At 32.5% G+C, this 15583-nt stretch overlaps 10 protein-coding genes and 1 pseudogene across 11 annotated transcripts, besides 3 other annotated features; 4 read left to right on the forward strand and 7 right to left on the reverse strand.

Annotated features, from left to right (window-relative positions):
• Window positions 1–244: part of a mobile genetic element that runs on past the window's edge.
• A 745-nt stretch (window positions 245–989) lies between these two features.
• On the forward strand, window positions 990–1724 carry TVAGG3_0928930 (uncharacterized protein; the record flags this gene model as incomplete). The annotated part of the gene is made up of 1 exon (XM_001330269.1): window positions 990–1724. The coding sequence occupies one exon, from the start codon at window positions 990–992 to the stop codon at window positions 1722–1724; it is 735 nt and encodes a 244-aa protein (XP_001330304.1).
• Window positions 1725–2757: 1033 nt separating this feature from the next.
• Window positions 2758–3291, reverse strand: TVAGG3_0928940 (cyclin-dependent kinase inhibitor 2C-related family; the record flags this gene model as incomplete). The annotated part of the gene is made up of 1 exon (XM_001330268.1): window positions 2758–3291. One exon carries the CDS (start codon window positions 3289–3291, stop codon window positions 2758–2760), a length of 534 nt encoding a protein of 177 aa, XP_001330303.1.
• A 23-nt stretch (window positions 3292–3314) lies between these two features.
• Window positions 3315–4175, reverse strand: TVAGG3_0928950 (protein of unknown function (DUF3447); the record flags this gene model as incomplete). Its single annotated transcript, XM_001330267.1, has 1 exon — window positions 3315–4175. The coding sequence occupies one exon, from the start codon at window positions 4173–4175 to the stop codon at window positions 3315–3317; it is 861 nt and encodes a 286-aa protein (XP_001330302.1).
• A 325-nt stretch (window positions 4176–4500) lies between these two features.
• Window positions 4501–4537: a mobile genetic element.
• An 835-nt stretch (window positions 4538–5372) lies between these two features.
• Window positions 5373–15583: part of a mobile genetic element that runs on past the window's edge.
• On the reverse strand, window positions 6335–6577 carry TVAGG3_0928980 (uncharacterized protein; the record flags this gene model as incomplete). The annotated part of the gene is made up of 1 exon (XM_001330265.1): window positions 6335–6577. The coding sequence occupies one exon, from the start codon at window positions 6575–6577 to the stop codon at window positions 6335–6337; it is 243 nt and encodes an 80-aa protein (XP_001330300.1).
• On the reverse strand, window positions 7118–7622 carry TVAGG3_0928990 (uncharacterized protein; the record flags this gene model as incomplete). Its single annotated transcript, XM_051252517.1, has 1 exon — window positions 7118–7622. A coding segment is annotated over one exon (505 nt), but the record flags the coding sequence as incomplete, so codon positions are not given.
• On the reverse strand, window positions 8439–8864 carry TVAGG3_0929000 (uncharacterized protein; the record flags this gene model as incomplete). The annotated part of the gene is made up of 1 exon (XM_051252518.1): window positions 8439–8864. One exon carries the CDS (start codon window positions 8862–8864, stop codon window positions 8439–8441), a length of 426 nt encoding a protein of 141 aa, XP_051078092.1.
• TVAGG3_0929010 (uncharacterized protein) lies at window positions 8910–9170 on the forward strand (the record flags this gene model as incomplete). The annotated part of the gene is made up of 1 exon (XM_051252519.1): window positions 8910–9170. One exon carries the CDS (start codon window positions 8910–8912, stop codon window positions 9168–9170), a length of 261 nt encoding a protein of 86 aa, XP_051078093.1.
• Window positions 9195–10052, forward strand: TVAGG3_0929020 (uncharacterized protein; the record flags this gene model as incomplete). The annotated part of the gene is made up of 1 exon (XM_051252520.1): window positions 9195–10052. The coding sequence occupies one exon, from the start codon at window positions 9195–9197 to the stop codon at window positions 10050–10052; it is 858 nt and encodes a 285-aa protein (XP_051078094.1).
• Window positions 10174–13214, reverse strand: TVAGG3_0929030 (annotated as a pseudogene). The gene has a single exon. A coding segment is annotated over exon 1 (3041 nt).
• TVAGG3_0929040 (uncharacterized protein) lies at window positions 14046–14519 on the forward strand (the record flags this gene model as incomplete). Its single annotated transcript, XM_051252521.1, has 1 exon — window positions 14046–14519. The coding sequence occupies one exon, from the start codon at window positions 14046–14048 to the stop codon at window positions 14517–14519; it is 474 nt and encodes a 157-aa protein (XP_051078095.1).
• Window positions 15093–15530, reverse strand: TVAGG3_0929050 (KilA, N-terminal/APSES-type HTH, DNA-binding family; the record flags this gene model as incomplete). The annotated part of the gene is made up of 1 exon (XM_051252522.1): window positions 15093–15530. A coding segment is annotated over one exon (438 nt), but the record flags the coding sequence as incomplete, so codon positions are not given.

The raw sequence follows: 15583 nt of genomic DNA on the forward strand, positions 1-15583 counted from the left end.
TCGAAGATGTGCTTCGCATCTTTCATCAGCATAGGACATTTACCATCTGGGACTCTGTTGATGAAGACTCAGGAGCTCCAAAGCTCCCTTTCGTAAGGATTAGGAGCTTTGGAGCTCCTGGTTCGTAGAAGAGCTTCGCATCTTTCATCAGAAGAGGCCCAAATGGTAAATAGCCTCTGCTGATGAGCTTCAGGAGCTCCAAGGCTCCCTCTCGTAACGATTAGGAGCTTTGTAGCTCCTGAAGGTAAGGTAGGATTGCTCTGATCTCTAATCAGTAGATGCCATGCCTCATTATGGACTCTACTGACAAGAGATCAAGAGCTCCAAGGACTCCCTTTTTATCTAGTGGCATTCTCACCATTTAGTAGGATCGCTGATCCTACTAATGAAGTGATCACTTAATGTACGTTTTGAATAAATTGAATTTTTTTTACAAAAATTTAGTATTTTTTATAAACATCACATATATATTATAAATACGTAAATATATTCTTTAATTCAAAAAATTCAATTCGGTTTCGGGCTGGGTATCCCAGCCCCAAGTATTCAATTTTATTCAATTTTTTAAGAATTTTTGGTTGGGATGCCCAGACCAAAACAAACTTTATATTTTGATGTGTAGATACGTATGTGTACATCATTATTGCGTTATATATTATGTTTTTAATGAAAAAAAAATCTGATTCAAAAAAAATTATCACTAATTAGTTGATAACATAAAGAAAAAATATATAAATTGTATGTTCTGAGAGTATTTATCCACATTCACTCATATGAATTTCATTAAATAGTGTCTTTTTACTCCCAAATTTATTTTGTATTATTGAAATCAAAGAAAAAAAAACTTAAAAAATTTCTCGAAATTTTTATTTTTTTAAAAATTTTGGATTTTATATTAAAAACTGACACTAGGAGGACGATAGGGCTGGGATTAGAGATACCCCGCTCACTTGGGAAAAATACGGATCTATACTCAAGAGAATCAAACAATGGATTATTATAGTCAGCTTGATGCTATTCTTTCAAGTGAACCAGTAACTATTACGAACTTGAGAAATAATACGGATTTGAAAATCAAGTGTAATTCATCACAATATTATAAATTAGATGCATCTACAGTTAAAGATGTGTATATAAATACTGATTGCTTTTGCGTTGTCAATATAACTGCCAAAAATAAGAAAATTGAAGTTGATGGACCCGCTCAAGTTTACATAACTGGAGACAACAATACGATTTATAATGATTTCAACATAGGCGAGCCTTTTTCGCACCATCTTATTATCATTAATGGCCGTAAAAATGAATTGAAGGTTAATTTGAAAGGAACTTCTTCTGCTCCGTATAATGTTGCTACTGCCATTGTTAATGATCCTGAATTCATAACATTAAATCAAAGCGTTACCAATTTCAGTTTCTTAACAACATATAATTCAAGTTTTATTTGCAATATTGGCCCATTTAATCAAGTCAATATTAGTAAATTGTACTCATCATATGGATTTTATGAACCAATAATTTATTACTACCCAGATATTTCTGTTGGATATGGAGCTCCACTAGACAAAGAAGGCAAAATAATCTTAGGTGTAGTTATTGGTGGCCCATTTTTAATTGCTATAATTTCAGGTTTTATCTTATGTTGCTGTGAATGCTGTAAAGGTTGCTCTTGTTCATATTGTAACAAGAAAGATAATGTCGAAAGGGATTTACCAGATCTTTAATTTAATGTAAATCTTTTATTGTTATAAATTTTTATACCCTGAGATATTCAAATGTGTCTAATTAATATGTTATACGTGTGTGACAAGACAAATGTTCACGTCTTGTATTTGTTTCATCAGATGAAAGATGGTACGGCGTTGAAAGTCTTGATTTATCAGTTGAATACCCTCTCAAGAAGACATATTGCGTCAACTGCTGTGTTTGTGGAAGCGATTTGAACAAATCAATCGACACTTGTGATAAATGTGGTCGATTCCTTTGTTCTAAATGCAAACTATTGTGCAAACACTAATTTAATTTTTATTTGTTAGTAAAATCATTTAATTATTATTTCGCCCTACTAAGACATTAAGTTTAATCTGCCATATTATTCCAATTATAAATATTTACGTGTATCATTCGAAATTATTCATTAGGTTTGCATTAATAGATTCAATAACTATATGAGAAGTATTTTATCTTTGCCTGATGCTAAATAAAATTCTAAAATAACTTGATGAATCATCATTATATGTTAGAACATTTATTTGCACCATGTAAAATAAGAAGTTCGGCTATTTCTTTATTATTATTACATTTTGCATAATGAAGAGCAGTTTTTCCATCTTTATCTTTTGTTTTGATATTTGCACCATATGAAATAAGAAGTTCGGCAGTTTCTTTACTATTATTACTTGCTGCTATATGAAGAGCGGTTTTTCTGTCTTTATCTCTTTCATTGATATTTGCACCATGTGAAATAAGAAGTTCGACTATTTCTTTCCTATTAAATTGTGCTGCTTTATGAAGAGCGGTTTTTCCATCATAATCTTTTTCATTGATATTTGCACCATGTAAAATAAAACTTTCGGCTATTTCCTTATTATTATAATGTGTTGCATAATGAAGAGCGGTTTTTTCATCTTTATCTTTTGTATTGATATTTGCATCATGCGAAAAAAGAAGTTCGGCTATTTCTTTCCTATTATAATGTGCTGCAATATGAAGAGCTGTATTTCCGGAATTATCTCTTTCATTGATATTTGCACCATGTTAAATAATATTTTCAGCTATTTCCTTATTATTATTCGATGTTGCATAATGAAGAGCGGTTTTTCCATCTTTGTCTTTTGTATTGATATATGCACCATGCGAAAGAAGAAGTTCGGCTATTTCTTCCCTATTATATTTCACTGCAAAATGAAGAGCGGTCTCTTCATCGTTATCTTTTTCATCGATTTTTGCACCATGTGTAATAAGAAGTTCGGCTGTTTCTTTGCTATTATAATGTGCCGCATAATGAAGAGCAGTTTCTTTTCTATAATTTTTTTCAATGATATTTATGCCATGTGAAATAAGAAGTTCAGCTGTTTCTTTACTATTATTAATTGCTGCTTTATGAAGAGCGGTTTCTCTGTCTTCATCTTTTTCATTGATATTTATACCGTGTGAAATAAGAAGTTCAGCAGTTTCTTTATTATTATAAAGTGCTGCAATATGAAGAGCAGTTTTTCCGTCTAAAAGTTTTTTATTGATATCTACACCTAATGAAAGGAAATATTCGTCAAGGGATGTAATATTAAACATCGGAGAATAAACCAAGCAGCTGATTAAAATATTCGATTGATCGAAAAAACTAAAAATGAATCAAGATTATTATAATTTCCGCAAGCAAATAAGTCGATACTTAAACCATACTCATTCACTAAGAATGTTATAAAATCAATGTTATGTGAAATAATTGCATATTCCATGCATTCTTTATCTGGTTCTTGATGTTTCAAACATTCACTCATTATATCTGGCTTTCTTCCCAAAAATGAAAATCTGAGACATTTTTTTATTATTTTTGAGTTAAATTTAGTTCTTAAGAACTTGAAACAATCAACTGCTCCATAGTAACAGCATAATTCAAGTAATGAAAATGTATTTTCACCAGTGTTTTCTATAAGTCTATTAAAATCTCTAAATAAGCTGCTTTTAAGTTGTTGATTTTCATTAAATCCTGTTCTTTCAGTCAATGGAATAAATACTTTTAGGTCATTATTCATAATTGCTATGTAAATTATATTTTCTTTAAGAATGTCGAGATTTTCTGAATTAATTTTTTCGAAATCAGCAGACTTGTCTAATTTAATGCCATACTCTTTGTAAAACATAAAGTTTGAAACGAGATTAACATTGTGGATCTCTTTGATTTGATAATCATCTGATATTAGTTTGGCAAGATATAAATATGACTTTGTATAGCGATTATTATACGGAATGATATCCAAAATATCTTTTATTAAAATTTGTGGAAGACGTTTCTTTGAATCAATCAAATTTGTTTTGATCATTTTGTAAATCGAATTTAATTCTTCTTCTTTTTCCGTTTGCAGCTGATACAACGCATCGTATGAATCAATGTAGTATTTATAGATACTTCGCAGTTTACTGTATTTGTTAGAATTACTGTCTGAATCCGACATTAAAAAATTAAAAAGTAAGATATCATGAACGAGATTGATTTCATTATTCAGGAAGCAATGTAATCATTAATATTTATCGTTTGATCATATATCAACAATGAAAAAAATTGCCAATTCTAATATGCTCAATTCTATGATTCATTTCATTATTTAGGAAGCAACTGAGTCAGTAAGATTTAATATTAGTATTATTTGTTCATATATCAACAATGAAACAAATCTGTTATGATTAAGTTGAAATTTGTGATTCTATTAAAATGGTTTAAATTCATGAAATAAGAGATTACAAATGAGAAGTGTAGTTCAAAAAAATAAAGATATTTTGTAATAAACAGAAATTCATCAAAAGTGACAGCTCTCAATTTTTTGACATTTGTAAATTCTAAATTGAATGAGAAAAATGAAATAATACTAAGCATAATACAATATTCTAGATTTAATTATAATTAGGAAAAAGTTAGTTTTGAGAGTACTTTTCATAGGCATATAGAATGAAATCTTCTGAAAAATAATATCACATAAACTCATATTATTTTCTAATATATAACTATTTTATATAAAAATCAAATTCAATGATCTTAAAAGCGAAGGATAAACCTCAAAATTTACGAATATAATGAGTGGGAATATAATGCTTATCTATCATAAAACCATATGAAATATCAATTTTTGCTTTACGCCTAATTTTTGACGACAATTAGCAAAAAATGTTAAATGTTAACACTCAGTCCATTTGAATATGAAAAATAAAATTGACTTTGATTAAATGTTTTTATTTATCATGCAATTCTTCTTGCGACCAAAGATTTGAATAAAATTTCAAAAAATAAGATAGCTTAAAAAATAATATACGGTAGTGTTTACTAATAGATGAATAGTATATAAATTCTATTAAAATGGATTTGATCCAAAAAAATATATAAAATTTGATCATAAATAAAATTGTTTAGTAGTCATTTAAAATGATGTAATTATTCAAATTTTGCTAAGACCCATTCGTCTTTGATATATAACTCCCATTTTTGCATTTCTGGCTCGTACCAAAATTTTGAAACTTCGAATAATTCGTTAGGAGTGTAATTACTATTCGTTTTTGGATTAATATTGAGAGATAAATGTGGTGTATTGTTGTATTTTGCAATGAACTGCTGAACTGAGTCCTTGATTTGTTGAATATCATCCAACTCGTCTGGCAAAAGTTAGTATACCTATCTTGGTTATGGTGGCACTGCGTTCCACCTTACCCAAAATAACGGTTTGACACTTTACAAAACCGTTAACGTATATTTTACAACACAAACGATAACACTAATTTAACCTTAAATATTTACAAAGCCGCCAACCTCTTCACCTCACTAATGTAAAAAATAAACGTTCTCACTAACGTTCCCATTAATGTTCTCACTTACAAAAGTATTGCAACTCCTCCCATTGCTGTGCTTCACATAACAGCTCATAATCTTCTGACTCACTTTCTTCTTCATATAGGTCAAAGTCACTGTCATAATTAATGTTTATAAGTTTTGACAAAGCTAATGAAACACACTTACCGTTTGTATCTATTGCTTGTATATATCTTCCATAATGCTCTTTGTCATAAACGCTCAAACTAACTTTACCCTTTCTCCCTCGTATCTGATAGAATGTATTTTCACGAGGAACGAAGAACAAGTTCTTGAACTCATGACCGTTGTAGTTTGTTATCTCAATAGTTTTCGTCATTTATATAAAAATAAAATAAAAAATAAACTTAAAAATTAATTATATCACCACCCTCACGCGTATGAAAACATAGCACAAAAATAAATTTAGGTGAAGTGGTGAGATCTCACCTCTTTTTTCACCTGTTTTTTCACCCTGTTGAATTCATTGCTTTATAACTCTCTTCCTTTCTCCAACTCTTCTAACTTCTTCTTAAGTTCAGCAATGTTGTCCTCATGAAGTTTAATCTTCCTTAATATACCTTCTCTATCTAATGGTTGCTTTATCTTTCTAAACTGAACTCTACCATCCTTCATAGTATGAATGTAAAAACCTTCTGGAATAGTTCCTGATTTAATGTATTCTACCATAAACTTTTGTTTCATTGCTTCAGTGACTTTAGTCGTCATTTTACTCTAAATAAAATGTTCAAATAAAATAAAAATAACGTTATTTTTTCAGTAAGGAAACGCAGGAGTTTTACGATTTATTTGAGGAGTAGGTTCTGGTTTAAATGTTGGAGTCGGTTTAGGAGTTGACTTTTGAACAGGAGTTTGTACTTCCATAGGTTCAGGAGTCATTGAAGGTTTTGCTTGTGAAGGCGTTGGTTTTGACGTTGGTTTTGGCGAAGGTGTTGGAGTTTGTTTAACTTCAGCTACTTCAGTATTATTTACAACATTTGCTTTATTTCTTTTCAACATCATAACTGCTCCTGCTGTAGCTAGCAAACCTAGTGGGAGACCATATCTTATATAAGGACTTGACCAAATGCTATTTTTTGACAGGAGCTGGTGGAACACCTAACCTTGGTGAGACTGCTCTTTGCCATTGTGCAGCTCGTAAGAAATATTCAATAGGTGCTCCATAATCGTTTGGTAAAGTTTGTTTCATAGATGGTGAAGGTTCACGAGAGCTTGATGAAGAACTCATTTATAAGCTTTAAAAATAAACGTTCATCCTTTATTCCTCACTGTCGTCCGTAGCTAAGTTATAGTCATCTAATCTTATTATGGGGATGCCATTAGCACGCACCTGAATGGCAAAGCAACAATCACTCATAAATCCAATAAGTGGCTTTGGTACGTTTTCAGTTGCTAGTTCAATAGGTCCTTTAACAGACAATTTGTATGTTATTGGAGCAGTAGATGTTTGACCTTGCTGGAAGCAAAAGTCCACTTCTGTTGGAAAACCACATAAGAAATGTGTGTTGTCATAGCTATCCCATTTATGTTCCACACTACCATCATCCATCAATGACCTCATAACATCTTCATTAAATCCTATCATATCATTGTTTGTATTGCAAGCGTTCGCAACCATTTCATAAAATACAGGTCCATATGATTTTTCAGGTTCTGCAGGCATATTTCCATAAGCTCCCATGGAAAGCTGAAGATATTTAAACTTAGGGTTCTCAAAATTAACATAATAGTTGTCTTTCTTTCTAAATAGTGCCCAAATACTTTTAACATTAATAGGCGTATAAGCTGCTGTAAATGTTGCACTTGAACTATCTGTATTCTTTGAGAATGAACCGTCCATAGGAATCCAATCCATAACTTTAACAGGAAAACATAAAGCCTCGTTTGTATAATGTTCTACAAGTTCTGTATAAATGTTAGGGTCTAAAGAGAATGACTTTGGATGAATGAAACATTCATTAAAATCCATCTTTGTTCGAAATAGTTGCTGGGTTACAGTTGTAATAGTAACTGTTCCACTAGCTTCTACTGCCTTCGTTATCATAGTGAATGGTTCATTCCATGGAACAAATTTATTTGTCGGTGGATTTGAATCTGAAGCAAATGCAACTTTAAGAGTTGGATTGAAAGCAATGATATCATTTACAGATATAGATGTGCATTGTAAGGCGTCGCTACTGAACTTTACTTTAAGCTGAATGTTTCCTGCAAAAGCTGGAATAAATCGAATAGCTTCTAATGGAAGGAATCTTCTAACAGGAATTCTTAAACGAAGCTTAAAATCAAATGATTTTCCTGCTGTAATTGGACCACTAACAATTTGTCCTGTTCTGCATGTTCCCGAATGACTCCATACATCTTCATGTCGAGTCTTTGAGAAAACATCTACTTTCTTTATTTGTTCGGTAGTTTGTGAGTTTGAAGTTATATATGCTTCTTCTCTTGCGTTGTCTTGAGAATATACGATACGACCATTTGCAAGGATTTGATATCCAGCAACTGCATAGAAAGCGTCATCGAAACCAATCCAAAATCCTGGTGGGTTTGTTTTATTGGAACCTGAACCAATTTCTTTATCTACAATAAATTGACCTTCCATTTTATACGTAATGAATGTATTGTAAAGGTCCAACATATTTTCACCAGGAGGTGAGAGATTGAATGTTACCCATGTGTTATCTTTAGCAGTTCCAGGTTGTGATGGAATCTTTGCGTCAGAATATTTTCTATTAGTGTCACCAATTTGAACTGCATTGTCTATGATATCGAAATATGAGCGAATCTGATGAATATGCTCTGCTGGAGTAAATTCGTTTAGCTGTTCGTTCTGCATGTATTTACTTCAGATAAAAATATCTATTTACTTCATTATTCTCACTCTTCTTCTGGGCATTCGTGGTGGAAGTTGTTTCTTGACATTTTCAATGAACTGTACATTCTCTTTTGTCTCAACTTCTTTCACTGGCGGGTCAGGATTCTTTGACTCGGTTTGTTTTTCAATGAAATTCACGAACTTTGCAATAAGCTCTTGGTTCGTTATTGAAAGTACATCTGGCTTCTTTTCTTCTTGTTCTTTTGGTGGCTCAGTTTGAACAGAATGTTTTATATGGGCTTCACCCTTGCCATACACCTTAATGCTGTCGCTTTCTGCATTCGCTAATGGAACCTTTCTTTTTCTTACGTATATTTTACCATCTTTACTCTGACTTACGTAATAGAAAGGATGTTGTATTCCTCTTGCGTCATTTAATATAATAGACTCTCGCTCTGATTTTGACAAGCTCATTTTACATTGGTTAAAGTTTTAAGTTAGATTTTTATCCGCAGTCAAATGACTCAGACAAGCCCTACGGACAAGACCCAAGGGGTCATAGATGTTGAAGCATTGAAGAAAGAAATTCGTGAGCAAATTTTATCCGAACTGAAGGAACAAAAACAAGAACAAAAGCCAGAGAGACCAAAGAGAAAACTTAGTGAAAAACAACTTGCTGCATTAGCTGCTGGAAGACAAAAGAACCCACGTTTGCTGGCGAAAAAAGCTAGAGAAGAAGCTGAAGCAAAAGCTAAAGAAGCTGAAGCAAAGAAAGAGTAAATGGTTTATTTTTATCCGAATTAAATGTATAGACAAATACCTTTATCTGTTGCGTTCAGTAGTGAAAACCCTGACGTCAAAATAAAGGGGAACAGAGTAACGTTTAAGTTTCCAACAGACTGGATTGTGAACATAAATGAAGAGAAGTACATTGGCATAACAAATATGTATATAACACGTGCTTTCAGAAAGGTTGACTTTATACTTCAAGTCGAGATAGAAAATGACGAACAGTCTTTAAGCGCCCAAAACATTCACATATACAAATACTTTAAAGACGATACAACATTGCAACAATGTATGACTTCATTTAATGAGATGTTCGAGAAAAAGTTTAACATTGAAGTACAAACTTTACAGCCTTTACGTGAGTTTCTTGCACAACTGAAAGAAGAAGGTAGTCAGCCACAACTTATAGACTTTCATTATGAATTTAATGAAAATGAAGATGGAACACATGACTGTCAGTTTGTTGTATTCTCACCATTCAATGAAGTCGCTAAAGAGAAAGAAAATCCATTACGTATAAGATTTCAAATCTCTGAACCAAGTGATGATTTCAAAAATGTTTTCAATTATGATGCAATGCTTCCGAGGAAAAATGAATTTTCAAAGATTGTAACACCTGGCATTTGGGATAGAAAGCAAGCTATTCTTTTCTCTAATATAGCCAAAGGCGTTGAAAATGAGTTCATTGGTCATACAAGAACTTCACCACTTCCTAACCCTAAATACTATAAATTAACTGGCTTCAATCGTGAGTTTTGGATAGACATGTTCTCCACTCATGACCATAACTGCCCAGTGTTCTTGCCTCCAGATGGGAAGGACTGTCTCTACATTGAAGCACAACTCTTAAACTCTACCATCGCAGTATTGTAAAATCTACGCTAGCTTTATTTTTATCACGAATGACCTCATTGCTGACAAAAATAAATGACCTCATTCATGACCTCATTGCTGACCTCATTCATGACCTCATTGCTGACAAAAATAAATGACCTCAGAACTTCAACTTACGAATAAAGCTTGTTTTAGTCGTTATTGAGAAGTTAAACTTCTCTTCAAAGCAAGGTTGACATGACTTACATAAGTCAAATCCAATCTCTTGACCATCATAAAGTGCTTTGTAAAGTTTCATTAAACTGAACTCAGAGTCTTTGTCATATGTTCCAACAGGTATGTGAATGTTCTTATCTTCATTGTAATAGCATTGTATAGCTTCAGGAAACATTTCATTTGCTGTTAAAGCAAGGACGTCTTGTTTGACACCTTTGCAACGTGCATGGAATGCAACTTCATTTAAATCGTTAGTGAGTAAGTCTATGTAGGTCTTCTTTCCACAAAATATTGACTTGTATGCTAAACTTTGTTTTCCAGGTGTTATTTCTGCGAAGTCAGAATGGAACTGACCTAATGTTTTACCAATAAGTTCTCTACCGTATCTCTTCTTAAACTCTGCTGCAAGCTTTGGTATGTCTTCATTGAAAATATGCATGCTATCACAGTCCTGGTAAAATATTTGAAGTCCCATATCTTCTGCAGTACAGAATACTTCATTCATAATACGTTTCGACATAGACAGAATATTAACACCAAGTGGACAGAAGTTAAAGTGTCTGCAAATGCTTTTCGTTAGCTTGAAAATAGTTTTATCTGAACCATCCAAACCTTCGAACTTCACTATATGGTTGTAGTTTCTGATGGCATATCTTATAGCATCTTTGTCATCTACTATGGTTATTTTTGACTCAATAGGAGATAGAATAGTTTTGCCATAAATACTGTTCAGAATGAGCTTTATATTTTCTTGCAAAGGATTTCCTTCTTTCTTATACTTTAACCTTAACTCAAACAACTTCTTTACTTCATCTCTTATTCTAATATCTCTGTTTCCATTGTAATAGTATCCTTGCAACACTTCACATTTGACACCTTGATATTTTATGAGGTCTTGTAATGTTATATGGTCAACATACATTAACAGCAAGTGTTTGAACTTCTGGGAACGTTAAGTTCTGGATTTAGTTCAGGGTCACAAACTATTAAAGGAAAGTGTCTATGTATGCTAATCTCTTTTATCTTAATGAGAACAAAGAAGCCAGACATAAACTTTTCACCAATGGGTTCCTTTTGGTCGTCATCGAATAAATGCTTTAACAAATATTCAGAACTTAACATCTCATCCTTCAATACTTTTGGAATTCCTTCTAAAGTATAAAGTCTTGCTATAGCGGATGGATATAATGAAACAGCGTCGAAGTCAGCAATGAGTTTCTTTTCGCTCTTTTGTTTCATGTTATCTGACAACATACATCTTCCACCTTGAATGCATCTCGAAATAAATTCTCTTGGTTTATTTGAGAGGTCATAAAGATTTCCATTCGGGAAGTATACTCTGTTCTCAAACAATTTGTTAGCAATTGAACAAATACTAACGTAGTCATAAACGTTTAAATCAAATTCTTTTAATATGTCATTGCGGAACTTTACAAAACCTTCTCTTAAAATTCTTACATCTTGTTTGCAATAAAATGAGCTATATTTTTCTAAATCGAAGTAGTTTTCATCTATTCTGCAACCTTTGATGGAATCTATGTTTTTCATAAATGTATCTGCATCCTGGATAAACTTACATGCTTCAGAAATGACACCAGTTCTGTTGTCATTTGCTAACAAAGTACTGCTGTAGTAGTTATATGGAAATACTTCTTTCGGTCCTGTTTGTAAATTAAACATAGCAGGAAATAGTTTAAGCTTCTTATTTATAACACTGTAAGAGTCTTTTATAATAATTGCCCGTCCTTTATATAAACCAGTTATTTGCATTGTTCGTGAACCTTTAATGATGGGAGTTCCTTTCACTTCTGTCATGTGTCTTAAGATGAAGTTTATATCATAGCTGAGGTTATGGAAATATATTAAACTCTTGTCAGGAAGTCGTTCCAAAAATTCTGTTGCACAGTTTTGACCCCATATGCTTTCACTCACTGAACCATCTTCACTGTCGTAACAGATGTTAAAAGCTTTATGAAAGCCGTCTGTGCTACACTCAAAGTCAGCAAAGAAAACATGCTCAGGAATGAACTTACATTTAGCTTTATTTACTTCTTTTGACTCTGCTTTCTTCTTCAGTTGTACACAATACTTTGGAGCATATGTCAAATCTTTAAATGGTGCAAGGTTCTGTTTATATAAGTCAGTCGTATATGTGAAAAGTTCTCCATAAGAAATAGGTTCGAAATATTTGCACTCCCACAATGTTTTCATAACATCCCATAGCGGTGTAGTTCTATCCATGCGAACTACATATTTATCTTCTCTCTTTGTATAAATCTTCATCTGTTTCTCAATGTTCATTCCACCACACTCCTTCAAGATTTCTATATAGTTGCGAATGAAATATGTTGTCATTGGAAGTCTTTCATTTAGCATGTAGTGGTCTTCAACAAGAAGTAAGTCAATAGTTCGAACAGTTTCACATTCTTTTGGTATATATCTCTTTATTTTTCATTATGTCTTGAGTCATTGAAATAACCAATGGTAACATTAAATGCTATACCTGTTGCATCAGAAATTTCTTGTACTTTACTTTGAGGAAAGTCTCTAACACGAAATGACTTCTCTCATGTGGTCAATAGTTTCTTCATTTACTCCAGCCTGAATGCAAGCATAAACGAAACAATTGTCTTCTGTCATAAGTGTTGCAGTTCTTTTGTTAAGTTCATTGAAGATTTGGTAGCGTTCAAGATTTATAGGTAATGTGCAAAGATACTTCCAGAACTGACCGCTTCTCTTCTTATAAAACTTCTTTTCACCATTATCTTTCCAAAAGCTTTCTATAAGTGCTGGGTTTCCTGTTTGCTTAAGAGCTTCCAAAATGGCTTTCTGGTCATTTGTCAGTGTGCTTTCATCTCTATATGGTCTCTTTTTTTGGTTGCCTTTCTTTACATCTGACATCGTTAAGCCTTCATATTCTGTTAAATCATACATCTTTATTTCAGTAAGATTCTTTATGTTTGTCAAGAAGAAGTCATAGTGCATTTCAACAATACCTGCAGCATTTGCTTCTATCTCTGATATAAAGTTCTCCTTCAAGAGCTGATGTAGTAATGTTCCAATATTATTGAGGTTTAACGTAGAACATTCATACTTTCCACCAAGTTTATAACATACCATCCATCTTTGTTGGGAGTTTATTTTAATCTTCTCTAAGAGTCTCATGAAAACCTTACCGAAATGTTTGTGTAAGTAGTCTCTGTTTGGTTCATCTAAAGCTTCGATGTTAAAGTCAATGAGTCTATTGCCTGTCTTAACATTCCTCTTCCTATTCTCTTCATCTTTCTTTAACCATCTCTCACCTTCTTTTGGTTTGTCGTCAATGGAACGAATGACATCGTTAGCTTTGCGAACTTGTTCTATAGCGCTCTTAAACATCTCTCTTCTCTGTTGTTTCAGTGTGTCGTCTCTTCTTCTTGTTTCACCAACGTTTGCATTTGTTATGTCAAACATTTCTCTTCTTACTTCATGAGGTACTGAACGTCTATGATATAAGTCAATAGCAACGTCATTTAAAGGAAAAGTTCTTGCATGGACTTCGTCCTCGCCGCGTTGCGGCTTTATGAACTCATGAATTCTATCATAAGTTATTTCACCATTGTAGTCATTGAGGATGTCAGCGAGTGCTTTTTTGTTTGTCGCGTAATGTTTTGCAACATCTATGTTAGCTTCTGTAAGAAGTTGTTTTATTTCCGAGTGTTCTAACTTAGACAACTTCCTATACATCTTTAGTAGGAAATAAAAAATATTTTTTTTTAAAAAATTAGATTACATTTTTTAAGTTATTTTTCAAAATAATTTAATATTTTTATTTTAATGAAACACATGCAAGATTGCAAGTTCTTTTCATACAATGCTCTCGCTAATGCCATCAAGAATGAGTTCAATAATGCTTCAAATGTTAATGTTATCTTTAACAAGAAGTTTGTGAAAGAATCTAAGTTTGGTCAGTATGTCAGACCATTAGCTATTGTCATTGACCGCAAACGTTATACTTCACAAGAGTTAGCAGTAGTTTTGAAACAAAAGGGTTTCTTCGTGAATGTCAAAGATACTCATTATACTGTTATAAAGAACTCTAATATTGACTTCTTCAGTATTGCTTTAAATCTTTCCGAACAGAAAGAATATAAGAAGGGTGAAACAAATGTGAAATATTATCCTTCATCTCTGAAGACAATAACGAACAAAGATGTTATACAGAAATTCTTACCAAAGGTTGAAGAAGCTTCTATTGACATTGACGAAGGAAGTGAAATGGTTGAAGAAATTGACCCTGACGTCATTTAAGCAAAAATATATTTTTGGTTAGTCTTCATATCGATATTTTACAACAATTAAATGGTAAAAACAAAATAAACTTGACGAAGTGAAGATTTGCACTTCGTCGATTATGATCGACATGGAGCGTTTTGTTTTTATCATGGTTTTCTCCACTATGGTTCTAACGTGGCACCCGACGAGATTTTTTTTCATTCTTCCTCTTTGAAGTTATCGAAATATTCTGTTATTTTTTTCCTTCAGTAATGTTAAGTCTTCTTTGAATGTAAGTATTGTGCAACCTTTGATGTCATAGTGTGTTTGAGGTAACGTATCTTGAACTATCTGTTTAACATCTTCATTCGGTGTCATTGAAATCGGTAAGTTTTCACGATAGAACCAGTTTCTGTCAGATTTATATATTTTAGCAAGGTCGTAAAAGCTTTTGTTGTTTCTTCTGACTAAATGCAACATAACCATGTCACTGTCTTCTTCTTTCTCCAACTCTTCAGTATATATCATATACTTATAACTCTTTTCCTTTCCTTTTGGTACTGAACGTGGTATTCTTTTCTGTATGCTTTTGTCTTTGGATTCAATGACTTCATCTTTTGCATGAAGTTTCTTTTCCATATCTTCACGTTCTGCTTTATATAGTTCATCTAACATCATGAAAATATAACAAGCATAACGAGGTGAAGCCCACATTGCTACAGCATTTACTAAAAGTCTATGAACATAATAACCTTTCAAACCAGGAGCCAAATTCTTGCGATTTTCGTACGGAATCTCTTCTCTCGGTTTTCCGAGGGAAGCAATCATATGAGGAAATTCTTCTAAAAGTTCTTTTGTCTGTTGGTTTTCAAACCAATGATATGCTTGCTTTGTAGAACGAAGAGCGTTCATTATACTCTGCATTTGGTACATGTCATCTTTGACTGAACGAATGAGTCTCAATTGTTTGTTATACTGTATGTATTCATATTCTTCATTAATGGCTTCATGAACGATAGCAGTTGTTGTGTTCTCTGTTGTTGACATATCTGTCTTTATATTCCGGATAAAAAATATTTTATAAAAAACTAACTTTATTT

The sequence above is a fragment of the Trichomonas vaginalis genome, chromosome I (genome assembly GCF_026262505.1).
Source record: "Trichomonas vaginalis G3 chromosome I, whole genome shotgun sequence".
NCBI lineage: Eukaryota > Parabasalia > Trichomonadida > Trichomonadidae > Trichomonas > Trichomonas vaginalis.